The following is a 20721-nucleotide window of genomic DNA, read 5'->3' as shown; positions in this document are numbered from 1 at the left end:
TCCTCTTGTCTCCACTCAGTTGTCCTGTGGCCCCTCTCCCTGGCAACTCAGTTACCCCTTCAGTAAAAAAGAAGGGTTTGGTGGTGTCTAGGAGTTCTCCCCTCGCTAAAGAAGGTAGAAACGAACATATTTATGGAGAAAAAGACAAACACGCAGAGAAAAGCAGACTTTCTGAAGCTCCTAGTGAGGAATAGGCACATAGATACTCACATGGTCACACAGACAGCCTCCCCCACTGCAAAGTAACAGACACATGAATTAACACTTAGGCTCAACTGGTCACAAATACAGAGACACACATCCAGACACAGAGTAACAAAATTATTTGCAAACACATGCACAGGCAGGTAGTCACCAGGAACAGGAAAAAGTAGAGTAACAGATACGGATATTGTAAAGTGACACAAATACTCAGACATACAGAGTACGTATAGAGTACTCACAGACCCAAGCGTTCAGATTCACACAGAAACACAGGCACAGAACACCTCCGATAGTCACAAGCCCACAAAGGGACTCTTGCCAAGACAAGCCCACTGTGTTTTGCACGCATCGCGGGCACACGTTCCTGGGTGTGTCCCGCAGCAGCTGGAGGAACCCTTGGCAGCGCCCGGACGCCCCCCGGTGGTAGCTCTTGAGAACCGAGAACAGTTCAATCCGGGCCACAAACTTTTTTAGGACAAACCATTGTGGGAAGCTGGGAGGAGAGAGGAAGTCGGACGTGGGCGAGGGGCGGGGTGTCTGGACTGGAACCTCCGGGCCCACGTGAGTGTCTGTCCCGCTTCTGAGTGGGTGCTGTGTGTCTAGGTTGCCGTTGTGTAAGCTTGTAGTGTAACTGTCCTGTGCGTCTTTATCATTTGATGCTGTGCCAACCTTAGTGGGCACATCTATACCTCAGTTTGGTATATTGTCCCCTGAATTGATACATTTGATCCTACATATGCCATTTGTTTATCTATGCTGTGTGTGCGCCTTTGTCTAAGCAGAGGTTGTGCGGGGCTTTTGTGGGCTTTAGGTATGATTCAGTGGGCAGCGGGAGTTTGCGTTGTGTATTTCCATAGTGTATCTTGTGTCTTTTGAGTTAGAAGCGACAAGTGGTGCAGGGTTAGACATTGTGAAATTCTGTGGGTTTAGTGGCATGAGGCTTAATTACGGACCTGTCTGTATAAGCTTGTCACTATAGACGCCAAACAGGCGGATCTACTGAAGAGCAGTTCAGAGGATTTGGGGTAGAGACTCCTGAACTTCTGGAGGTCTTTCCGGAAGGGAAGGCTCTATGATCCCGTGCAGAGCGCCCATTCCACGTAAGATCTCAACCATAGAGAAAGACGGCAGCCCAGTTGTGATCAGGGAAAGAGGCGCCCGAGAGATGTACTATCAAAGGGGAGAGGGTGCGATTTCCCTTACAACTTTTCTCCGGTTGTTAGTCTAGCTTCTATTTTCAAACCTTCAGGACGCTCTGAGTGAAAGGGTTGCTTTTCATAAAAGCAACTGAGTTTATTCCAGATTAAAAATCATTTATCTACTCAATCTCTATTTCGTATACTTCCCTCTGTAGCCAAATTTGTAAGGCCGACCGTAACCAGAATGACCAATCTGGTTAGGTTTTCCTAAAACGATCCAACTGTACTAGCTTTTGTGAGATAAGACAGTAACTGTGATTGGTGGACAGGTTGTTTTGAAACCGCCCTAACGGCAAGGGGCAGGTCCTTCGTGAATTCATCTCTTTCCGGTTTCTTAAAGGCAATAGTGAAAGGGGCGGGGGAGGGGTCCGCCGACCCTCCATTTGATTGGTTCTAGTGATTTTACCCGCTTGTACCCCTCTAGGGGCGGGAGATTTAGTCCAATCAAAATATGTGTTACAGAGACACTAGTTTGATGAAAGGACTGTGCAGGACAGGCCGTGGTGGTGGGGGTGGATCATTTTGAGACCTCATCGCTAAATGGCCCAAGTCTTTACTCCCTTTCCCTGATTTGACTCTACGGGAGCGGGCGCGCGGGCGCTACCCAATCACTGCGCGCTCCGCCTCCCTCCTTTTCCCGCCCTCCCGCTTCGGCCAGGGTATCGACGTAGGCCAACGCTTCCTCCCCGGCAGCTCTTAAGCACTTTCATTGCCGTTTTTTTGAAAGACGTGCTCTGATTGGCTTAGTCTCTGGGCCCGCGCCCGTTGCCCCCATGCGGTGGCCAATTGGCACCCGTGTTGCATCGCACAGGTCCGCGGAGGAGGGGGAGGTGGCGGCGGCGGCCATTTTGAGCTGCCGCCGCCATTGGAGTGGGGGGCCCCCCCCTTTCCCCCTTCGCCTCCTGACAGGAAAGGTTTAAGGGGGACAGAGCCCTGGGAGGCCGGTCCGGGCTCGGGGGCCGCCCCGGGGGCCCGGGCCATGGATGTGCGCCGTCTGAAGGTGAACGAACTTCGCGAGGAGCTGCAGCGCCGCGGCCTGGACACTCGCGGCCTCAAGGCCGAGCTTGCTGAGCGGCTGCAGGCGGCGCTGGAGGCCGAGGAGCCCGACGACGAGCGGGAGCTCGAGGCCGACGACGAACCGGGGCGACCCGGGCACAACAACGAGGAGGTCGAGACCGAGGGGGGCTCCGAGCTGGAGGGGACCGCACAGCCACCGCCGCCCGGGCTGCAGCCGCACTCGGAGCCCGGCGGCTACTCGGGGCCGGACGGACATTGTGAGAGTGCGCGGGGCGGGGGCCGGGGAGCCCGGAGTCCGGGCCGAGGAAGGGCTGTGGGACGCGGGAGTCCGGCGCCTGAGGTCGGGGAGACGGTCGTAGGATCGGGGGATCCCGCTACCCGCCGCTGAAAAGGATCTGGGGACAAGGCCCGCGGGACGACTGGAGGGTGGATCCTGGCTTTCGGTGCAGGGGAGATACTGGATTGGGGGCCTTGGTTCCGAAGATGAGGAAGGTCTTGGGGGGTGTAGAGGATTCTGAAGCCTAGGGCTCAGAAACCGGAAGCCGTGGTTTCTGGAGCCGAAGACAGACGGAAGAACGAGAGGTTTTCTATTCTGGGGTTGAGGAGGGTCTTGGAAATGGTGATTTTAGGGTTTGAAGCTGGGGAGGCTTGGGAGCTGTGTTAGCCCAGCCTATGGGCTGGGCATTGGGAGCTGTGTTTTCAGAGCTGGGGAAGGAGTGACCAGGTGCCTAGGGCTGGGAGAGTTTTGAGGATGGAGGATCCTGGAGTTTGCTGCTGTATGAGGTACCGAGAATTCTTATATTTGGTACTGGGATGGGTTGGTAAGATGGAGTGCTGGTGTCTGTCTGGGGAAGGTCTGATGGACTATGTGTTCTGGTGTTCCGCTGGTGAGCATTTAGAGGATGTGGGAGACTACTGTATATTGTACTATGTTGGACCCACATCTGTGTGAGGATGGCCTGGGGGACGCTGAGGTCCAGGGCTGGAAGGCCAACCTTGAGGCAGGGGCAACCTGGTATCTGGTGCTGGCAATATGGGGACCTTCTGGTTGACTTCTAGAGGGAGGTATATGGAAACTTGGTGTCCAGAGGCTGGTGGAGGACAGAAGGGTGATTCACTGGGTGAGGGACCTGGAGGTCTAGAGCTCGGAAGGCTCTGAGAACGTAACACAGTGGCCACTGTAAATAGTATAGGTTGTTTGGAGAATAAAGGTAGCTGGGAGTGGGATGGAGTAGATAATAAGCTGGTGGAGTTTGAAGTCAATGGAGTATCTGGGGGATAGAGAATTCTTGTGTCCAGCACAGGAGTATGTAGCTGATCTGGCAGATATAGGGGAGAGGAGAGCACGTAGGATGTGGAAAGTGAAAGAAAACCTATTGACTTGGCTGGGGGCCTCAGGGTGGAGTAGAGGGAGTGTTTCTGGGGCTGAGCATCTCCACGAGAGGGCTCCTTGGTCCCCAGAAATAGTTGTGTGCCTGGGGATTGGAGGGGGCTTCATGGGGTAGCAGGGAATCTCTGCATCAGCCAGAAGGTATGACTGAAGGAGAGGGGATGGAGTAGGTCTGTGATTTTCTAAATAGAGGAGACCCTGGTATGGGAGGGAGTAAATCTGGAGTTTAAAAAGGGTGGCTTTCTAGCAGGACTAGGGAATGGGGATCGGAGAGATTGAGGAGTAAGTGGAAAGGACTCTGGCATCCAGAGTTTGTGTTATTTCTCTGAAAAGAAGATACCCTGAGCCATGGGGCTAAGAGGGAATGAGGTGAGCAACAGGGTCAGGGAAGAGACTAGATTTGGGGTTGACGTTGGGTGTTTTCTTGTTCAAGAGAGATGGGATCTTCTGGAGCAGGGTAATCTGAGTGTAGATTTGGGGTAGAGGGCCATTGACTAGGACCCATGTGCTGTGAAGAGTACTGTCTATTTCGTAGATCTGTGAGGGAAGGAGGAGTGGCCCAGTGTGCCTGTCTAGGGCAGGCAAGACCCTGGCAAGAATGCCTAGGAAGAAGGGCCAGTGACCCAGTGTCTCCAAAAGAGTGAGGTGCTTTAGAGCACAGACTCTAGATTCAAATTTGTTTCAAATCTGGCTCCATGGCTCGAGCAAGTAACTTCACCTCTGTGAGCTCTGTTTTCTTTGTGTGTAAAGTAGGGATAATAATAGTGCCCCCAGGATTGTTATGAATGAGATCACATGTGTAAGGGGCTTAGCACTGGACCTGCCTATTATTCCGACTTGGATGTTTTAGCAGAGAAGGGCCCCAGAATCATACCTTCTGTGGGCGAGGCTGCCTCTGTGAGCACAGGAAAGATCCTCAGAAAGAGAGATGTGAGGCTTTTGTGGCAAGAACACTGCTTAGAGCTTGAAAGAAACAGAATGGTTTGAAAGGGCCCCCTGTATTCTAATTAAGGAGATACTCTCTTCCTTTCTCCCCTATTCCCTATGACAAAATCCTTTGAGCTCTCTTTATACCCCTCTCCAACCCTTCCTTCAGCCCTGGTAAACAGACCTGTAGCAAACCACGTGATCTGTGACTTTTCCTCCCTTTGGGCTGCACCTGGTTTGTGCCCAGATATATTTGTCCTCTGAGAAAGGATCCAGTCAGTTAGTAGGCGGCAGAATAGTCTCTTCTTCCCTGTGGTTCTGCCTCACTGGTCCTGGCACAGCCACCACTAGGGCCCTGGAGGCACCTGGCAGAGCTTGCCCCTGGGGCGGAGAACCTGCTTACTCCTCACCCTAGGTTTCCAAGGTTCTCTTTAGGTTTGACTACAGGGTTCTCCTTGAGGAAGTTTCAGGTTTTAATCCCACCTCTGAGCTTTCACATGTGTTATCTCAACCCCAGGAATGTTTTCTCCATTCTCATCACTGAATTATCACCTGTGTATTCTTTGAGTTGAGGCTTATTTTTTACTTTCTGAATCCCTGGTCTCAGCCCCTTGTACTTCTTTTGTAGCCCTTAACATGATCATAATTTTTGTGCTTAAGTATTTGTTTAATGTGTGTCTATCTCACTAAACTGAAGGCTTCAGTGAGGTAAGCTTATTCTCGGCTGTCTCCCAGCATCTGGTGTGTAGTATGCACTCCGTGAATAGTTGGTATTATTATTTGCCCCACTTCAGTTAAGCTCCTCTTGGACCCACAGGACACCTTCCCCAAACCCTTCTCATCCACCTAACTCCAAAGATTTTAGGACTTACCTCTAATGAGACGGAGGCCACTATTATCATGACTCCTGTTTTCTTAACAGTTCCTTTCATTTCTTCCCCATCTCCCCTTCATCTGAGATGGTTACCCCTTATCATTACAGCTATTTTAAGGTGGAAGAGATTTTTAAAGAGGGTTGGCTATGCAGGTGGAGATAGTGAATTCGGTTGGACAGAGGACTGGTTTGTAATCTGAACAATTTTTAAGGTTGTACTCTGAAGGTAACTCCCTAAGCATTATACCATGTCAGAGAATAGCTTGGCTGGTGGCTTTTAAACTGTGCTCCATGGAGTCCCAGGTGTCTGGAGCTGCCCCCCACCCCCGCCCTAGTGGGGACTTAGAGGATGAAGTCAAGCTGGACTCCTCTGATTGTCCCATTTCCTTGCTTCAGCTGGAGCAGTTCTGCTTCATTTGGTTTTGTATGTTGGGATTTCTTAGAACCCAGTCACAGATAGATCTCCAACCTTTTGAGGGGCAAGAGGGCACGTCCTCAGGCAACTGGGGCCCCTTACTGCATAGGTGGGTTTCCATCTGAAGGTGTTGTATACCTTTTAGCCTTTAGCAGGCTGTCCCCAGTGGGGATGGTGTTGTGTTGCATTAAAATGCCACCCCTGGTCCCAAGAAGCACCCTTCTGACTGGCCATTTTTTGTTTTAAGATGTCATGGACAATATTACCAGGCAGAACCAATTCTATGAGACCCAGGTCATCAAGCAAGAGAACGAGTCAGGCTACGAGAGGAGACCACTGGAAATGGAGCAGCAGCAGCAGACCTATCGCCCAGGTAGGAAAGCAGGTATTTCTTTTGAAGGAAATAGAATCAATATGTGAGTGGCCCTTACCCTCTGCCTGGGGCCTCTCTTCTCGAAGAGACTTTGCATCTTCCTCTTGGGCAGTCCATTTGGGCTTTGTCAGTCTGGCAAGGTTTTTTGAAGGAAAGAACTTAGTCTCATTCCCAGGTGTTAGGAGTAGGGGTGTCTTCAAAGTGTCTGTTTCCAAATCTTGGTACCAACATCCTAGAGAGTTTGGCCTGGGGGCCAATACTTGAATCTTACTTAGAATCTTAGAGTGTGGAAGCCAGGGCCTTCTAAATGTAGTCCAGTGTTTCCCATGTTCTGAATAACATTGTTTCAGGAAATCATACTAGAGACATCTTAGAAAAGAGTTCGTTGGTCAGACACATCCGGAAAAAGCAACATATGGTATACCACCTCTGGAGAGTCACTGTGCTCGTTAGAGTACTAAAGACTCTGAGAAGCCCAGGATTGAAAAAAAAAAACCCTGTGTCACATTGTTTAAACCCAGGGTTTCCCAAACGTGTGCACGTGTGTTTGTAGAACAGGGTTCCCTGTAATGCCAGTTTGAGAAACAATTGTAATCCCCCTCTCCCCATTTTTCAGATGGGGGAGGTAGCAGGGCTGAGGTCAGAACATGGGAAACTGGCTCCTGAGCCACTGCTCTTGGTTACTAAGCAGCATCCCTCACCAGTGTGTCCTACTGTTTGGGAAGCAAAGTCTCACTGTTGAGTAATGATAGAGCCGGGACTGACTGTCTTGTACTCCTTTCACTCTGCTGTGGCCTCAGTGCCTTTTCGTAGTGAATCCAGTTGATTCTATCTAATTCTATCCTGATTCATCCACAAACTGAAATCTCCAGACTTTTCTTGTGGGTGGCTCAGGATTTTAATGAATGTAGGTTAAACCATAGATTTGTGTCAGGCTCTGTGAGACTTGTAGGATCATCTGGCCCAAGGAGAGTATTTTTTTCTGCTGTTATTAACAGATGGTTATCGGGGCCTCCTGTGAGCCCAGCAATGTGCTGGGAACCATGGAAGCTTTCTTACATGAGTGAATACCATCTCTACCCTGGAGAACCAGGAGCCTTCTCTGAGAGAGTTGATCTGCATGCCAAAGCCAGGGAGTGGCTTGAATGTTGAAATGTGTAGATGTGAGTGATCCACAGCATCAGGCATAGGTGCTGTGGGAGAAATGAGGAGAGGCTGAATTCACAGTTTGCTCTTGGTTAGGCACTGATTCTTGGAGTCTGTGTGAGATTGGGACTTTCCTATGGTCCACAGCATGTTATCCCATCCTTACTTCCTATCTGTGGTGTGACTTAATTGAGGCCATAACACCTAGGGCTGGCTTATGTGCAGATCGTCCCTTCTGAAGTAATTCTGCACTTTGTGGTAGAGAGATTAGAGCTGGTTAAATTACCTGTGGGACCACAACACTGTTGAGTTGACCTTCCCCCCCTCCATCGCTAGATTGAAGAAGCTTTGTGAGAACTGAAGTGGAGGTTCTTTGGGAGGAGAAATTGGAGAATGTAGAATCATGGAATCGCAGAGTTTAAACGGATCTTAGAAATCTTTTAGGGCTCCTTCCCACTTGGTGCAGGCCAGCTTTTATGGGGCCTTTGGCAAAGTAGCCAAGGCAGCCTTTCGCCTTTGGGTAGGCCCTTAATGAACTTGTCCTTGGTTAGTGCTGAAGTCCCCTCTCCCTCCCCATGAAGCCTGAGAGTTATCTGACTGACATCTGTCACGCCATCAACTGTCAGTGCTGATATGCCTAGATGGCCATCCTCAGCCTCCCTGTGGAGAGCCTTGTTCTCCAGCTCAGCCTTCTTTGCTCCCTCAGCAGGCTTCCATTAAACCCAGCAAGCTGCCTGTGCCTAGACTTTCATCACTGTAGTCAGGATCCTGCCGATACCTCCTGAAGTAAAGGGGACCAGAAAAGTGATAGCTGAGGAGTTTCTGAGTGTCTTGACCATCTGAATTTGTCCTGACAGTAGAAGTGAAGACAGAGATGAAGCAAGAAGCACCCACTGGCTTCCTCCCACCCGATTCATCTCAACTCAAACCAGACAGACAGCAATTCCAGAGTCGCAAGAGGCCTTATGAAGAAAACCGGGGACGGGGGTACTTTGAGCACCGAGAGGATAGGAGGTGGGTGTGTGAGGCAACCCTTTGTCCAGTAGGTCTCCACGTCTGTAGCCCGGCACCTGCTGGAACCTTTGTACTAACCAGGAGGGGCAGAGTTCTCCCTGCCCTTACATTCTCCACCAGTCCTTCCTGCACTCACTATCAGATTCAACTTTGCTAAACTTTTGGTCCTTCCCCCAGTCCCTCCCTTTCCATTACCTGGAGGGTGAAGTCCAAACACCTTGTGTTTACATGTGAGATTCAATCTGCTTTTCCAGTCCTTTGCCCCACTGCCCTGCAGTCCTGCACAGTGTCCTGTCCTTAACGGTTGCTTGATACTCCTCCATTGAAAGAAAGATCTATTTGCTGACCTACTCCCAAACATACCCCTTCCAGCCATCTACTCATTCATTTATCATCAGCACTCAGTGCTTTTACAAGTTGCCCACCCTTGGGCTGGACACTGGAGACACACAGATGATTTTCAGCAGTGAGTTTCGCCTTCTATTGTTCCCAGTATAGGGATTGAGACACACATACACACTAGTAAGCCACAGTCTATTGAGGTAGGTAGTCAGGGTGGGTGTGTCAGGAGCTCATGGGAGACAGTGGCCTCTGCCCTGGTCATTTTCTTTTCCCCTTTCTTTACAACCCTTCCCTCCCTTCACCCCAGTCCCATCTCTACCCCTCCCACCTTTCCTCCTTCAGCTCCTGTGTGAGGCCTTTTCTAATCACATCACAGAAACTAGGAATGACCACTTATTTTCTCCTCATTGTGGCTGGTCATCTGACACATTTTATTTCCTATCTGGTGGAGTCACTCTTCTAATTTGCTTGTGACTTTTTTTTTAAGACAGGGCCTAGGTCTCATGGCTGTGGCTAATGTTAGGAGATGGAATCTACCTCTTATGAATTGCTCTCACTGACTCCTACAGAACAGAGGCCTAGAGCGACTTACTGACAGAGAGCAGAGGAAGAACAATTGGTTTCATCCAGGGGTGGCAGAGAAAGCTTCCTAGGATGGACTCACCATGTGATGAGCTGCTTCTTCATACTGGGCTTCGTGCTAGCCCTGGACTGGCAGGGTGGAAAGGCTTTCCACCAGATGGGAGCCTGCTGCTGGGGGAGTGCCAGTGGCTTGATGGGTGTGGGACCCGATCGGGGCATATGGTGGATGAAGGTCATCCAGACTGTCCTAGGCAGGACCCTGGGCATTAGACCCCGTGCTTCTATCCTTTACTCTTATTTCTATACGTTGGAAACCAGCAGTATTTTCATATAGTCCCTTTTTAGTATTTTGGTTGGAATGAATCTCGTTCATAATTTAGGACACTTTTGAAAGAGAAAGAATGAAAAAAATGGGTCATTTCAAACCTTTCAGATACGGAGTTTTTGAAAGCCTGGAATGTGGACAGATTGTAATAACTGGTGTTTGTCTAGCTTTTATACATTCCCCTTCCTGGCCCAGTACCCTACCATAGCCTCCCATCAGTAACAGAGTCCAGTACACAGGCAATTCGCGCATGTAGATGATATGAATCAGAATCTGGGAGTGTGAGCGAAGAGTCTCTGAAAAAGCTCTATAAATGATTCTGATGGCCTCCTAACAGAGCACACCCTCTCCGGTCTCTGTCCCCACATTAGGAGTTAACAGTCAGTGCTCTCCTTGCAAGGATATAGGGTTCCAGAATTCTTCTGCTAACCTCTGCGGGAAGAACTTGAAATCCAGGAAGCAGCCTGAAAGCCACTTATAAATTCCGGCAGAACCTTCAGTTCCCTTCCTCTGTGCTTGTCCAGCTGTTCTTGTGTGACTTAATCCTTCTTTATGACACAGGGGCCGCTCTCCTCAGCCTCCTGCTGAAGAGGATGAAGATGACTTTGACGACACCCTTGTTGCCATCGACACATGTGAGTCCTTGGAGTCTTTATCTGATTCCGCCTTCCAGTCAGTACTGGGAAACTGTACCTTGACCTTCACAGAATCTCTGCCCAGTACCATCCAGAGCCAGTGTTAGTTCTGATGTGAGAAACGGCAGCTCTGGGGCAAGGGTGCTGGTTTGGAGGCAGAAATTCTGCTCCCAGCTCTAGATGTGAGATTCTGGGCAAGTCATTCTACTTCTCGGGACTTCTCTTCAGGGAGGAGTAATCCAGCCCTGATACCTCAGAGAACTTTCAGTGACACTCATCAGAGTGGATACAAGTGCCATTTGGAAAACCCTGAACACCCTGTAAATACAGAGGGTTGTCGTCTAATCAGGAAGGGAACCTGAGTGCTGCTGGGGAAACTTAACTCTTTGACAGCCATTTCCCCAGTTTCCATCAGCTGCTCAAGTTCCTGGTAAAATCAGTGCTGCTTTGCCTTCTCAGGCGTTAACCTGGCTTGCTATGCTCTCTGTCCTCCAGTTCAGTTTTTTTTCCTCTGAATAAGAGGCATTCCCCTTGACTGTACATCTAAACTCCTGGGGGAATGAATATAGAGATCTTGTTCTTCCTCAGACATCCTAAGACAGAATCTAAGTGTAGAGCCTATGAATCCAAGTTTATAAATGCACCCAGAAGCCCAGTCAGGTCTGAGAACTGTGCTTTTCAGCAGAGCAGAACGTTAACAGCAGTTCATTCGTGTGTTTCTTTTCATAACTCATGTTTATAGAGCAGTGGCTGCATACTTTGGAAGAGGTAAAGACATCTCGTACAGTCTCTTCTATCACAAGATTTCAAAGACAGTATACCCAGAGTAAAGCCAAATGTTTTTTAAAGTTGGGTGGCAGTGGTCCATGAAGCAACATCTGATTAGATTAAATGCCAAATGTACAGACCATGGCACTCAGCCTTTTGAGAAAGGAGAAAGCCTACTGGATGAGATGATCAGGAAAGACTCTCCTGAAGGCATGAGAGGCTCCTTAAAAGGTAGGGAGAGTCCAAGCTACAGCAGCAGAGCCCTGGGCCCACATGAGGAGGTGGGAGCCTGTGGTGCACCTGACAGTGGTCCTGGGTGGTGAGTATGGATCAGGGTCAGATGTTTGTTCAGCTGTTGGCAGCACGAGTCTGGCTCCCACACACATAGTTAGCACAGAAGATGGTTGAAATGTGTGGCAGTGGGGATTAGCCTTTCCTAAGTTCTAAAATCCCTTGAAATTGGTGAGGATATGGAATCCTCTTACTAGCAAGCATACATCTCCATAAAAGGCATGTGTACAGTTTCTAGGGGTCCCCCTGATGGCCATCCTTGAACCCCAACCAGATGAAGAACCCTAGTTCCTATGTGAAATGGTTGCTTTCATCCTGTGCAGGCCAGTTGTCAGTAGTCCAGGGCCTTTCTACTAAAAGGGAGAATGGTAAGGTGGTATAGCTGGTTTCTCATGAACCTATCCCCACAATGTGTCAGCTTGTGTACTCCTGGCTAACACTCTTGGGGAACTTAACCTCTGCCAGTGCCTGTCTCTCTCTTGGGACCATTAAAACATCAGCCAACTACAGCCTTTGTTTTCCACAGATAACTGTGATCTCCACTTCAAGGTGGCCCGAGACCGGAGTAGTGGCTACCCACTCACAATTGAAGGCTTTGCATACCTGTGGTCAGGAGCCCGTGCCAGCTATGGGGTCAGAAGGGGCCGTGTGTGCTTTGAGATGAAGGTGAGTGGGAACAACAGAGGAGACAGGGACAGAAAGCCGGTCCATCCTTTGGAATAGCCTATCACCAGCCACCTTGTTCAGAGCCATGATAGCAGAAGAGATTTGACTGAAAATAGACTTTGTGTCCAAACAAAAAAAATATATAATGAATTCAAGAGAACTATACCATTGCTAAACATTATATGGGAAAAACAGGCCGACCATACATTGCTTCATCAAGCATATTTTCCTTGGTGGGATTTGACCCAGGTATTATACAACCAACCATTTTAGAGGTGACATGTTTGCAGAACTGGGAAAAGGAGTTGTTTGGAAAAAAAGTGGGCTAGAAAGAATGGATTTGGGCAACACCAATTAAATGGAAGCCAGAGGGAGAGCTGGGCAAAGAAAGCTTCTGCCATCAGGCCATCCTCTACCATGATCTCTCCACAGTTTCATGTCATGTTTATGAAAATAACACATGCTCGTGTATAACACAAGTTCAGATGGCACAGAATATAGGGTAAAAAGCAAGGTTATACTCACATCCTCCCAGTCCCCATCCTACCCTCTAGAGATAACTTACATGTTAACAATTTCTTGTATAGACTTTGTATATTTAAACTTATTTATGATTGTATTTGTATTTGCATATGATAGATACTCCAGGTTCTTTACATGGTTATTTCCGTTAATCCTCACAGTATCATCATGAAATAGATACTGTTATCCCCATTTTTTAGAGGTGAAAGTTGAGACCAAGGGTTATCATATTTGATTGGCTAAGACCATTAATTCTAAGTTGCACATTGTTTTGTGTGCTACTCATAAAGAAATGCTGCCAGTTAAACTGCCACAGTGCTTTCTTATCACATCAATTGTAAGATATATCCGGATTTGGGGGATGTTAAAATGTGAAAAATGTACATCCAGAAGTCAGTGAAATAGGGTAACTTTCCAAAAGCCACAAACAAGTACAGATAAATAGGCAGTCTAACCTCTAACTTAATTAGAGGTTAAGTCAGAAGGCGCTTTTTATTCTTTCTGCTTCTTTTACTTAGTACTATATCTTGGACATTTTTCTATACCAGTATATCCCCTGCCTCATTTTTAACTGCTGTGTCATATTCTGTGGCTTGGATGTGCCATAATGTGACCAGTGCCTTATTGATGGTTCTTTCTTCCCTTCCTTTCTTTCTGTCGTATAAACAATGCCACACTGAGTATTTTTGTGTGTAGTTACAGGATAAACTGGAAGTTGAATTGCTTGGTTATAGAGCATGTGCCCTCCAAAGACGTTGTACCAATTTATGTTTCTACAACAGGTGTTCAGTCCCTGTTTCCCTTGCAGCAAGTGTTAAAACTAAAAAAAACTGTGTTTTGAAATACCTGTCTCTGGCCCTGCACTCTCCAGAGCCTTTTGGAAGCCCTGGTTTCAGTATAACAGGCTCTTCAGAGCAGCTTAAATACCTTTTCCTCAGCAACAAAAACCATTCCTGTTTTTTGCGGTCTGTGCACTTCCCTCCTGTATTGCCTTGTAACCCACCAGCCTCCAGAGAATAATTCTGGGCCCTCTTGTTCTCTGTCCCCAGATCAATGAGGAAATCTCTGTGAAGCACCTCCCTTCTACGGAGCCAGACCCACACGTTGTCCGTATCGGTTGGTCCCTGGACTCCTGCAGCACGCAGCTAGGTAAGGGGAGATCAGTCAAGCAATCCAGAAGAGTAGAGCAAGTGGCTCTGTCCCTGGATTCTCACGCTTCCTAAGCTTCTCTTCCCAGCGTTGGACCTGGAACGGAACTACCTAGGGTGGAACAGACACAAGAATTAGGTATATGCCACTGCCCAACTTCAGGCATACAAGTTTCGACTGGAAGATCACAGTCATATGACAACTTTTCTACCGAAAATTTATCCTTAATCTTTAAGAAGACGGTCCAAAGGTCTCTTTAGAAAACTGTTCCCTTTAAAAAAAAAAAAAAAGGATCAGTTGTCCCCTGTTCTCAAACTATGCTGAATGTAGTAAGTTCCTCAGGCCCCATTAAGTTCTGCTGAGATTTTTTGTCCCGAGCCTAACCCTGAGTAAAAGAGAAATCAGAGATCAGTGGGGCCAGGGCTGGTTGACAGAGAGAGGCAGCGGCTGCCAATTGGGAGGTTTTGAATTTTCATAGGACCCCAGGCCTCAATGACGTTCTGACCCCAAGTGACTGATTTCAGTGACCAATACTGAGACCTCTTTCCTTGGTCATATATACATTCTGATTATGAAAATAACGTGAGCTCCTTGTAAAAATTCAGGCCATTATAGAGGGTAAAAATGGAAATGCCCCTAGACTGTGAGATGATAACCAGTGTTAACATTTTCACGTGTGGTCTTCTGAAACGCTCCTGTGTCCTTTGCGTATCTCAAATGGGGTATATTATGCGTACTATTCTGTTTGTTGCCTGATTGCTCTTTCCTACTTAGTATATGATGTATATATAAATTTTTTTTAAGTTGAGAGTTAGGTTTTATTCGGTGGACATTTCTGAGAACTTCTGATGGATATATTTTTGTAAATAAGTATAGCTCTTTTGACCACTGCATAATTTTTCATTTTATAGTTGTATCACTTATTTATAAATGCTTTGTAGACCATTTAAGTTGATTGCAGGTTTTTGCTATTAAACACTTGAGCTGTCCTTGTGTGTAATTAATCTGACTGGTCCTTAAAAGTAGAAATGCTAGGTCCAAAGGAGTGTACAGTTTTCATTGTGATATGCATTAGCACTTTTTAATTTAGGATTCATATGCCACCTTTTATTTTTGTTTCAGTTTTGAGATGTAAGTGAAGGGTAGTTGATACAGATAAAGATACAAAGCCCAGAACAGTCACGCAGATGTCCAGGGTCACACAGCTGGTTCATACAGGAACTGGGCCTGGAATTCATGCTTGTTGGCTCCTGGTTTTCTGGCAGAATGCTCCTTGGGTTCCTAGCCTAGGATTTGTCTATAACCCAGATGTCAGCCAGGGCCCTTGGGATCAGATTCACATTGCTTCAGCCCCTGGTTCTGTAGCCTAAGGAAATCCAGTACCTTTCCTAGGGCTTAGACCTCATTGTCTGCAGGAGAGAAGTGCAGCCCCTTCACTACTTTATGACCAAAACTCACTGGCACCAAAAATTGACACCATTAGTAGACTTGACTGAATATTGAGTGTCACAGGGAAGGGTTGCATCTCAGCATACAGCCTTCCTCTATCCCAGCTCCTCTCTTCCCTCTTCCCTGTCTTTCCAAATTCTCCCCTTCTATGCAAAGCAGTTCAGTTCAGCTCCTACGCCCAGATTTAACAAACTAAACCCATCAAGACCTCAGAAGTTCTGCATAATGAAGTGCTTCCTTTCTACGGAACCTCCTTACCTTTCCCCCCAAAAAGCATCTGATTAGTAACACTAGTAAAGAAAGTGATTTTTTTTTTCTTAAAAAGTATGTGACAGCCATAAAGGCTGTTGTGACCATCGCAGGTTTAACCTGCCTTTGCCTATTTCTTCCGTCAGGCGAAGAGCCTTTCTCCTATGGCTATGGAGGCACTGGGAAGAAGTCCACCAATAGCCGGTTTGAAAACTACGGAGACAAGTTTGCAGAGAATGATGTGATTGGCTGCTTTGCGGTGAGTGCTGGCAGCCTGTGGGAGTTGGCAGAACCAAATGTTGGTCCTATCAGTTCAACCTGCAGACTTCTTTCTCATAATACCTCTGTCCATCGTCTGTCCCATGTCCAGCCACTCTCACCATACCTCTTTGTGTCTCTGACAGACTGGAATGTTTTCAGTCATTTTGTGCAAAATTCTGCCATTCTTCCCCTTCAGGTCTTTTGTGCAAAGCTGTCAGATGGCACCCTGAAGATGTTTGGGGCATCAAGTGTGCACAACCTTCCTCCATTCCTAGATAAGAGAGACGTTTTCTAAACAAACCCAGGAATTTCTTATTTTTCTTTGCTATGGAATAGACTTTCTGCTCTTGAAGGCAGTGATGTTGACTCTTGCCTCACTTTGGCATCATCTCTTCCCAAAACTTCTCCCTTCCTTCATTTCACATTGGTTAAGTCAGGCTTCCTGCGTTGCCTTTTAAAAGGGCAGGGGAGGATGTAAAACAGAAAAAGATAGAGGGTACCTGACCTGCTGCTGCACTTCAGTCCCTAAGAGCAGTGACCAACACTCACAGTGCTGTGGAGTGTGGCTGTCAGCTTTGGACCAGATTCCCTAGACCCGGACCCAGTCCCTGCTCTTCCACTCACAGTCCTGGACAACTTACCCTCCCTGCATTTCAGTTCCTTCCAGACGAGAATCTTTGCATCTCTCTGAGAATTTCATGTAGGTCACTAAGTTAACCCAGTAGAAGCACTTACAACAATGTCTGGCACATACCAAGTGCTCAGTAAGTACAGCTTAACGCCGATATCACTAGGAGTTGTAGATGTTTGTAAAATGTGCCATGAAGCCCCAAAAAGGAGTTACTTAGGTGGATCCTTCCTCTTGGTCTTCTTCTCTCTTCCTCATATTTGTACACATGTTCTCTGTTTTTCACCCCGTTTCCTTTTACCTCTTATGTTGAAATAATTTCAAACTTAAAAGCCATTAGAATTCTCACAGAGCCTTGTCCAAATTATAAGATTTGCTTTACCATTTTCTCAAATGTATATTGATTTTTATCTGACCTGTTTGAGTACATTGCCCACATCGTGTCTTCGTTCCTTAATACTTTGGCATGCATCTCTTAAGGATAAACCTCAGTACAGTTATCACATTTACCATTGGGTAATTCTGTTACCTGCTCCATAGTCCACATTTAAATTTTGTCAGCTGTCCCAACCATGTCCTTTAGAGCAGTTTGGTTTCTGGTTCAGGATCCAATCCAGCATCACATATCACATCCTCTTGTCATGTGTTTTTAGTCTGAAACTGTTTCTCAGTCTTCGTCTTTCACAACCTCATTATCTTTTTAATAAAAAGCATGTTTTCTTGAACAAAAATTAAGCATGTTTATATTCTGCACACTGTTCTAAACTTGATTTTCTTTTCCACTTAACAGTAAACCTCGGCTCTTTCCCTGTCCGCACAGATAATATAGATCCAGTTCAGTTTAAAGCATTGTTGAATAATTAATAAATTCCCATGGTTTCCAAAAATACCAAGAAATACAGAAAGCTATGCAGTGTCTTCTTCAGATCTGTCCCCTCCACCCATGGTTCACATATATCCTCCCCTACATGTGAACCTCTTGGTACTCAGGATTTCTTTATCAAAATACAAGAAAGATGATTGTTATTTTTCTTCTTTTACACAGAAGGCAGCATATTACATATATGTCATTCGCATCTTTTTTTTGCTTAAATATATATCTTAGAGATTTTAAAAAATATCACTACCTAGAGGACTTTGTTCTTTTATATAGTCTGTAGTCATTGTGTGGATCTGCCATATTTATATAGTCAGTCCTATATTATTAATGTATTAATGGACATTTGACTAATTTCTCACCTTTTTATTTAGTGGTTGCCTAATATTCTGATGCAGGTGTCAGTTTCCCCTGGTGTAATTTAGCCAGTCTTCTGTAGGTGGACCTGAAAGTCATCTGCTGGAAAAATCAATGCTACGATGACAGCTTATCTTTTCCCCACTTGCCAGAGTATCTTGGAGAGTCTTTTGGGTCCCCACACATGGATCCCTTGTGTGATTTAGTTTCTCCTACTTCCCCATTGGAGCACATTTAGCAGTGCTGGAGTGAGCAATTTTCACATAATTTTTGCATTCTTGTGGGAATATAGGTGTAGTGTTTACTCCTGAAAGCATAACATCTGAGTCAAAGGTGTATTGTTAATTTTTGACAGCTATTGTCAGACTGCACTTCAGAGAGGTAGTAGCAATAAAATGTGTTGTCAGTGCGTGACAGTGTTTCCCAGACTCTGCCCCACCCAAACGTGAGGTTATGTGAATGTGTGGCATTTTGGAACTCCAGGCCTTGAGTCTTGCTTCAGCCAATTCACCTCTACTTCTATTTTTGAGATTCCATGTGCAATTTCCTTTGTTTAAAGGATGCCATAACTTTAAAAGGCTCAGAGTGAGGGGTTGCAGGAGATGTAAAAATCAGTGACCTGAAGGAACCAGTAGGGAGAACATTTGTGTCAGGTCTTGACTTCTCAATATTTACGAAACAGAAAGGACAAAACAGCCTTCCAGGTAGGGAAAACAGTATAACCCATTTCAGTAAACGTAAGGAGTGAAATATTTGGAGCCCCGGGGAGAACACAAAGAGATATGAGAAGTGAGGCTACACAAATGGTGCGCTCTGAATGATGCTAGGCACCACTGGAGTGTATGGCACCTGGAGGATTTTAGCAGAAGTGACACAACAACACTTACTTCTTCAACAGATGGCCCTGTCAGTGGTGGATTTGTCAGTTGAGGGTACTGATTTATGTACAACATGGTAAGTTCCTGTAGTGAAGCTGATGGCCAAAAGGAAAGTTAAACCTTGATGATGTTCATTTCCATGTTAGAGGAAAGGTGACCTGGGCCACTCTTCCTCGGGTAAGAAGACAGGGCAGGGACCGTGCTGCAGGAATCAAGAAAGGATTCAGTCCACAGATGTCTGCATGCCTCCCCTGCATGGTCTCAATTCGTGGGCGCTTACAGAGGAACAGATAGAAAGGACTGTGTAGAGCTGTACCATGTGAGCACTGAAGAGGGTGGTGAGGAAGCTCCTTTAGGGAAGGGGCTTTCACAGCTTCTCAAAGGGCGAGTCCCGAGCTGGTCTCCCTATGAAGAGGGAAGGAATACCACATCTTGTACTTTTTCTATCAGGAACCCAACCTTTGCTTCTATTTGTTGTCTGATCCCAAGTTTTGAGTCTCCTTTAACTGTAAACCTTCACCCTGCAGCCAGAGTGATCTCTCTAAAACACAGTTTTGACCAGGCCACTCTCCAGTTTGAAACAAGTCAGGGGCTCTGCTCTGTTGCCGTCAGCACGAATCCAAATCCCTGAGGTGACAGAGAGCCCCTCACACATTGAGGGCAGGGGCCATGCCTCCTACCTTTACTTCAGCCGAGCACAGTACCTGGCATCTTGGAGTGAGAGTGCCCATTCACTGTGTGCTCACAGTGTAGTAAATACACTAACCTGTTTAATCCTCAGAACAGCTCTATGCTGTGTAAATTCTTATCATGGTCCCTCTTTTTGATAAGGAAACTGAATAGGAAGTAAATGGTAGCACTGAAGCAGTCTAACTTCTAAAACAATCTTAACCACTAAACTTCAGCTGCTCAGTAAAGACTCAATAAATTGTTGTGTTAATAACTATGGTCCCTGCCTGGCTCTCCAGCTGTACCTGAAATTACTCCCCCCACCCCATTCTTTATGCTTCGGCCAGTCTCACCCTATGTTGCCTCACTGCCAGATCTGTACAAAAACAATACTTCTATTTAGAACTCTCTCTTCCCGCACCAAACCTGGCTCATTTCCATTTATTGTTCAGTACTTGGTTTATGGGTTCCTCCTCAGATAATCTTGCTCCTGTGAGGTGCTCTTACTGAATTAGGACAGTGTCCTTTGTCCAATTCCCTACTAGGCCCTGAGCTCTGTCAGGCCCAGATCACTGTAGACATACACACCAGGAAGAACAGGAACTGGGAACACGTCTTGAATGCATAAATGAATGCATTTGTACGAGCTGAACTTGACTTCAAAGGCCCTGCTTTGGCTTTCTTTCCATCTGTTAATCTTGCTGGGATTGGGGGCAGACAGGATTGCTTTTGTCTTCCTCTCAATCTCAGACTAGGCACAAGACTGAAATACTTGGAGCTTCCTAAAATTATACACTTCACATTGGCCAGCTTTTGGGTCTTGGGCAAGCTTTGGGCTACACATTTTCTGAGCTGTTCCCTGGTGCTGCCCAACGTATCTGTATGCTGGGGAGGGATACACTTAAATCTGGAAAGCTGGCTCTGTTTTTACTCCCTACATCTACTCTCTGACTTGTGCCTTAAGCTGAGCATTAGTAGTTACCTTCCTTTGGCTTTTTCTCCTAGGACTTTGAATGTGGAAATGACGTGGAACTTTCCTTCACCAAAAATGGGAAGTGGATGGGCATTGCTTTCCGAATCCAGAAGGAAGCCTTGGGGGGTCAGGCCCTCTACCCTCATGTCCTGGTGAAGAATTGTGCAGTGGAGTTCAATTTTGGGCAGAGGGCGGAGCCCTACTGTTCTGTCCTCCCAGGCTTCACCTTCATCCAGCACCTTCCCCTGAGCGAGCGAATCCGGGGCACCGTTGGACCAAAGAGCAAGGCAGAGTGTGAGGTGAGTGGGCCTGGAAGCCTGAATTGGTGGCCTCCTCTCCAGAACCATGTTGCTGCCAAGACCGAGGGGAGACATTGGGCAGCCAGGTGTGGTGAAAACAGCACAGCCTTGCTGCCTGGCTAACCTTTGTGGGGAAGGGCCTCTTCCCGGCTCCTCCGTGCTGGACTTGGAGTTGAAAGCTGCTGTGAGAGTGAGGTGAGAGTTGTGGGTGTGTGGCTTACGCCAAAGAGGGAGGGGCTAAG

The 20721-nt window shown here is 46.9% G+C and overlaps 1 protein-coding gene across 6 annotated transcripts in view; it reads left to right on the top strand.

The window, feature by feature from the left end:
- Window positions 1-746: 746 nt before the first annotated feature.
- HNRNPUL1 (heterogeneous nuclear ribonucleoprotein U like 1) overlaps window positions 747-20721 on the top strand; it is a 32813-nt gene continuing 12838 nt past the window's right edge. The window contains exons 1-8 of one of the 6 annotated variants that reach the window (XM_074369607.1): window positions 747-765; window positions 6274-6399; window positions 8406-8559; window positions 10370-10443; window positions 12029-12168; window positions 13740-13839; window positions 15684-15796; window positions 20213-20479. In XM_074369607.1, coding sequence (XP_074225708.1) covers window positions 6279-6399; window positions 8406-8559; window positions 10370-10443; window positions 12029-12168; window positions 13740-13839; window positions 15684-15796; window positions 20213-20479 — 969 coding nt within the window. In that variant the 5' untranslated portion in view covers window positions 747-765; window positions 6274-6278. Of the gene's footprint in view, window positions 766-2206; window positions 2678-6273; window positions 6400-8402; window positions 8560-10369; window positions 10444-12028; window positions 12169-13739; window positions 13840-15683; window positions 15797-20212; window positions 20480-20721 lie in introns of those variants that run through there. The other 5 variants (XM_074369605.1, XM_074369603.1, XM_074369602.1 and 2 more) reach the window with 5 other exon arrangements.

Source organism: Camelus bactrianus, chromosome 9 (assembly GCF_048773025.1).
Source record: "Camelus bactrianus isolate YW-2024 breed Bactrian camel chromosome 9, ASM4877302v1, whole genome shotgun sequence".
Lineage (NCBI taxonomy): Eukaryota > Metazoa > Chordata > Mammalia > Artiodactyla > Camelidae > Camelus > Camelus bactrianus.
This window is presented reverse-complemented; position numbering and strand designations above follow the sequence as displayed.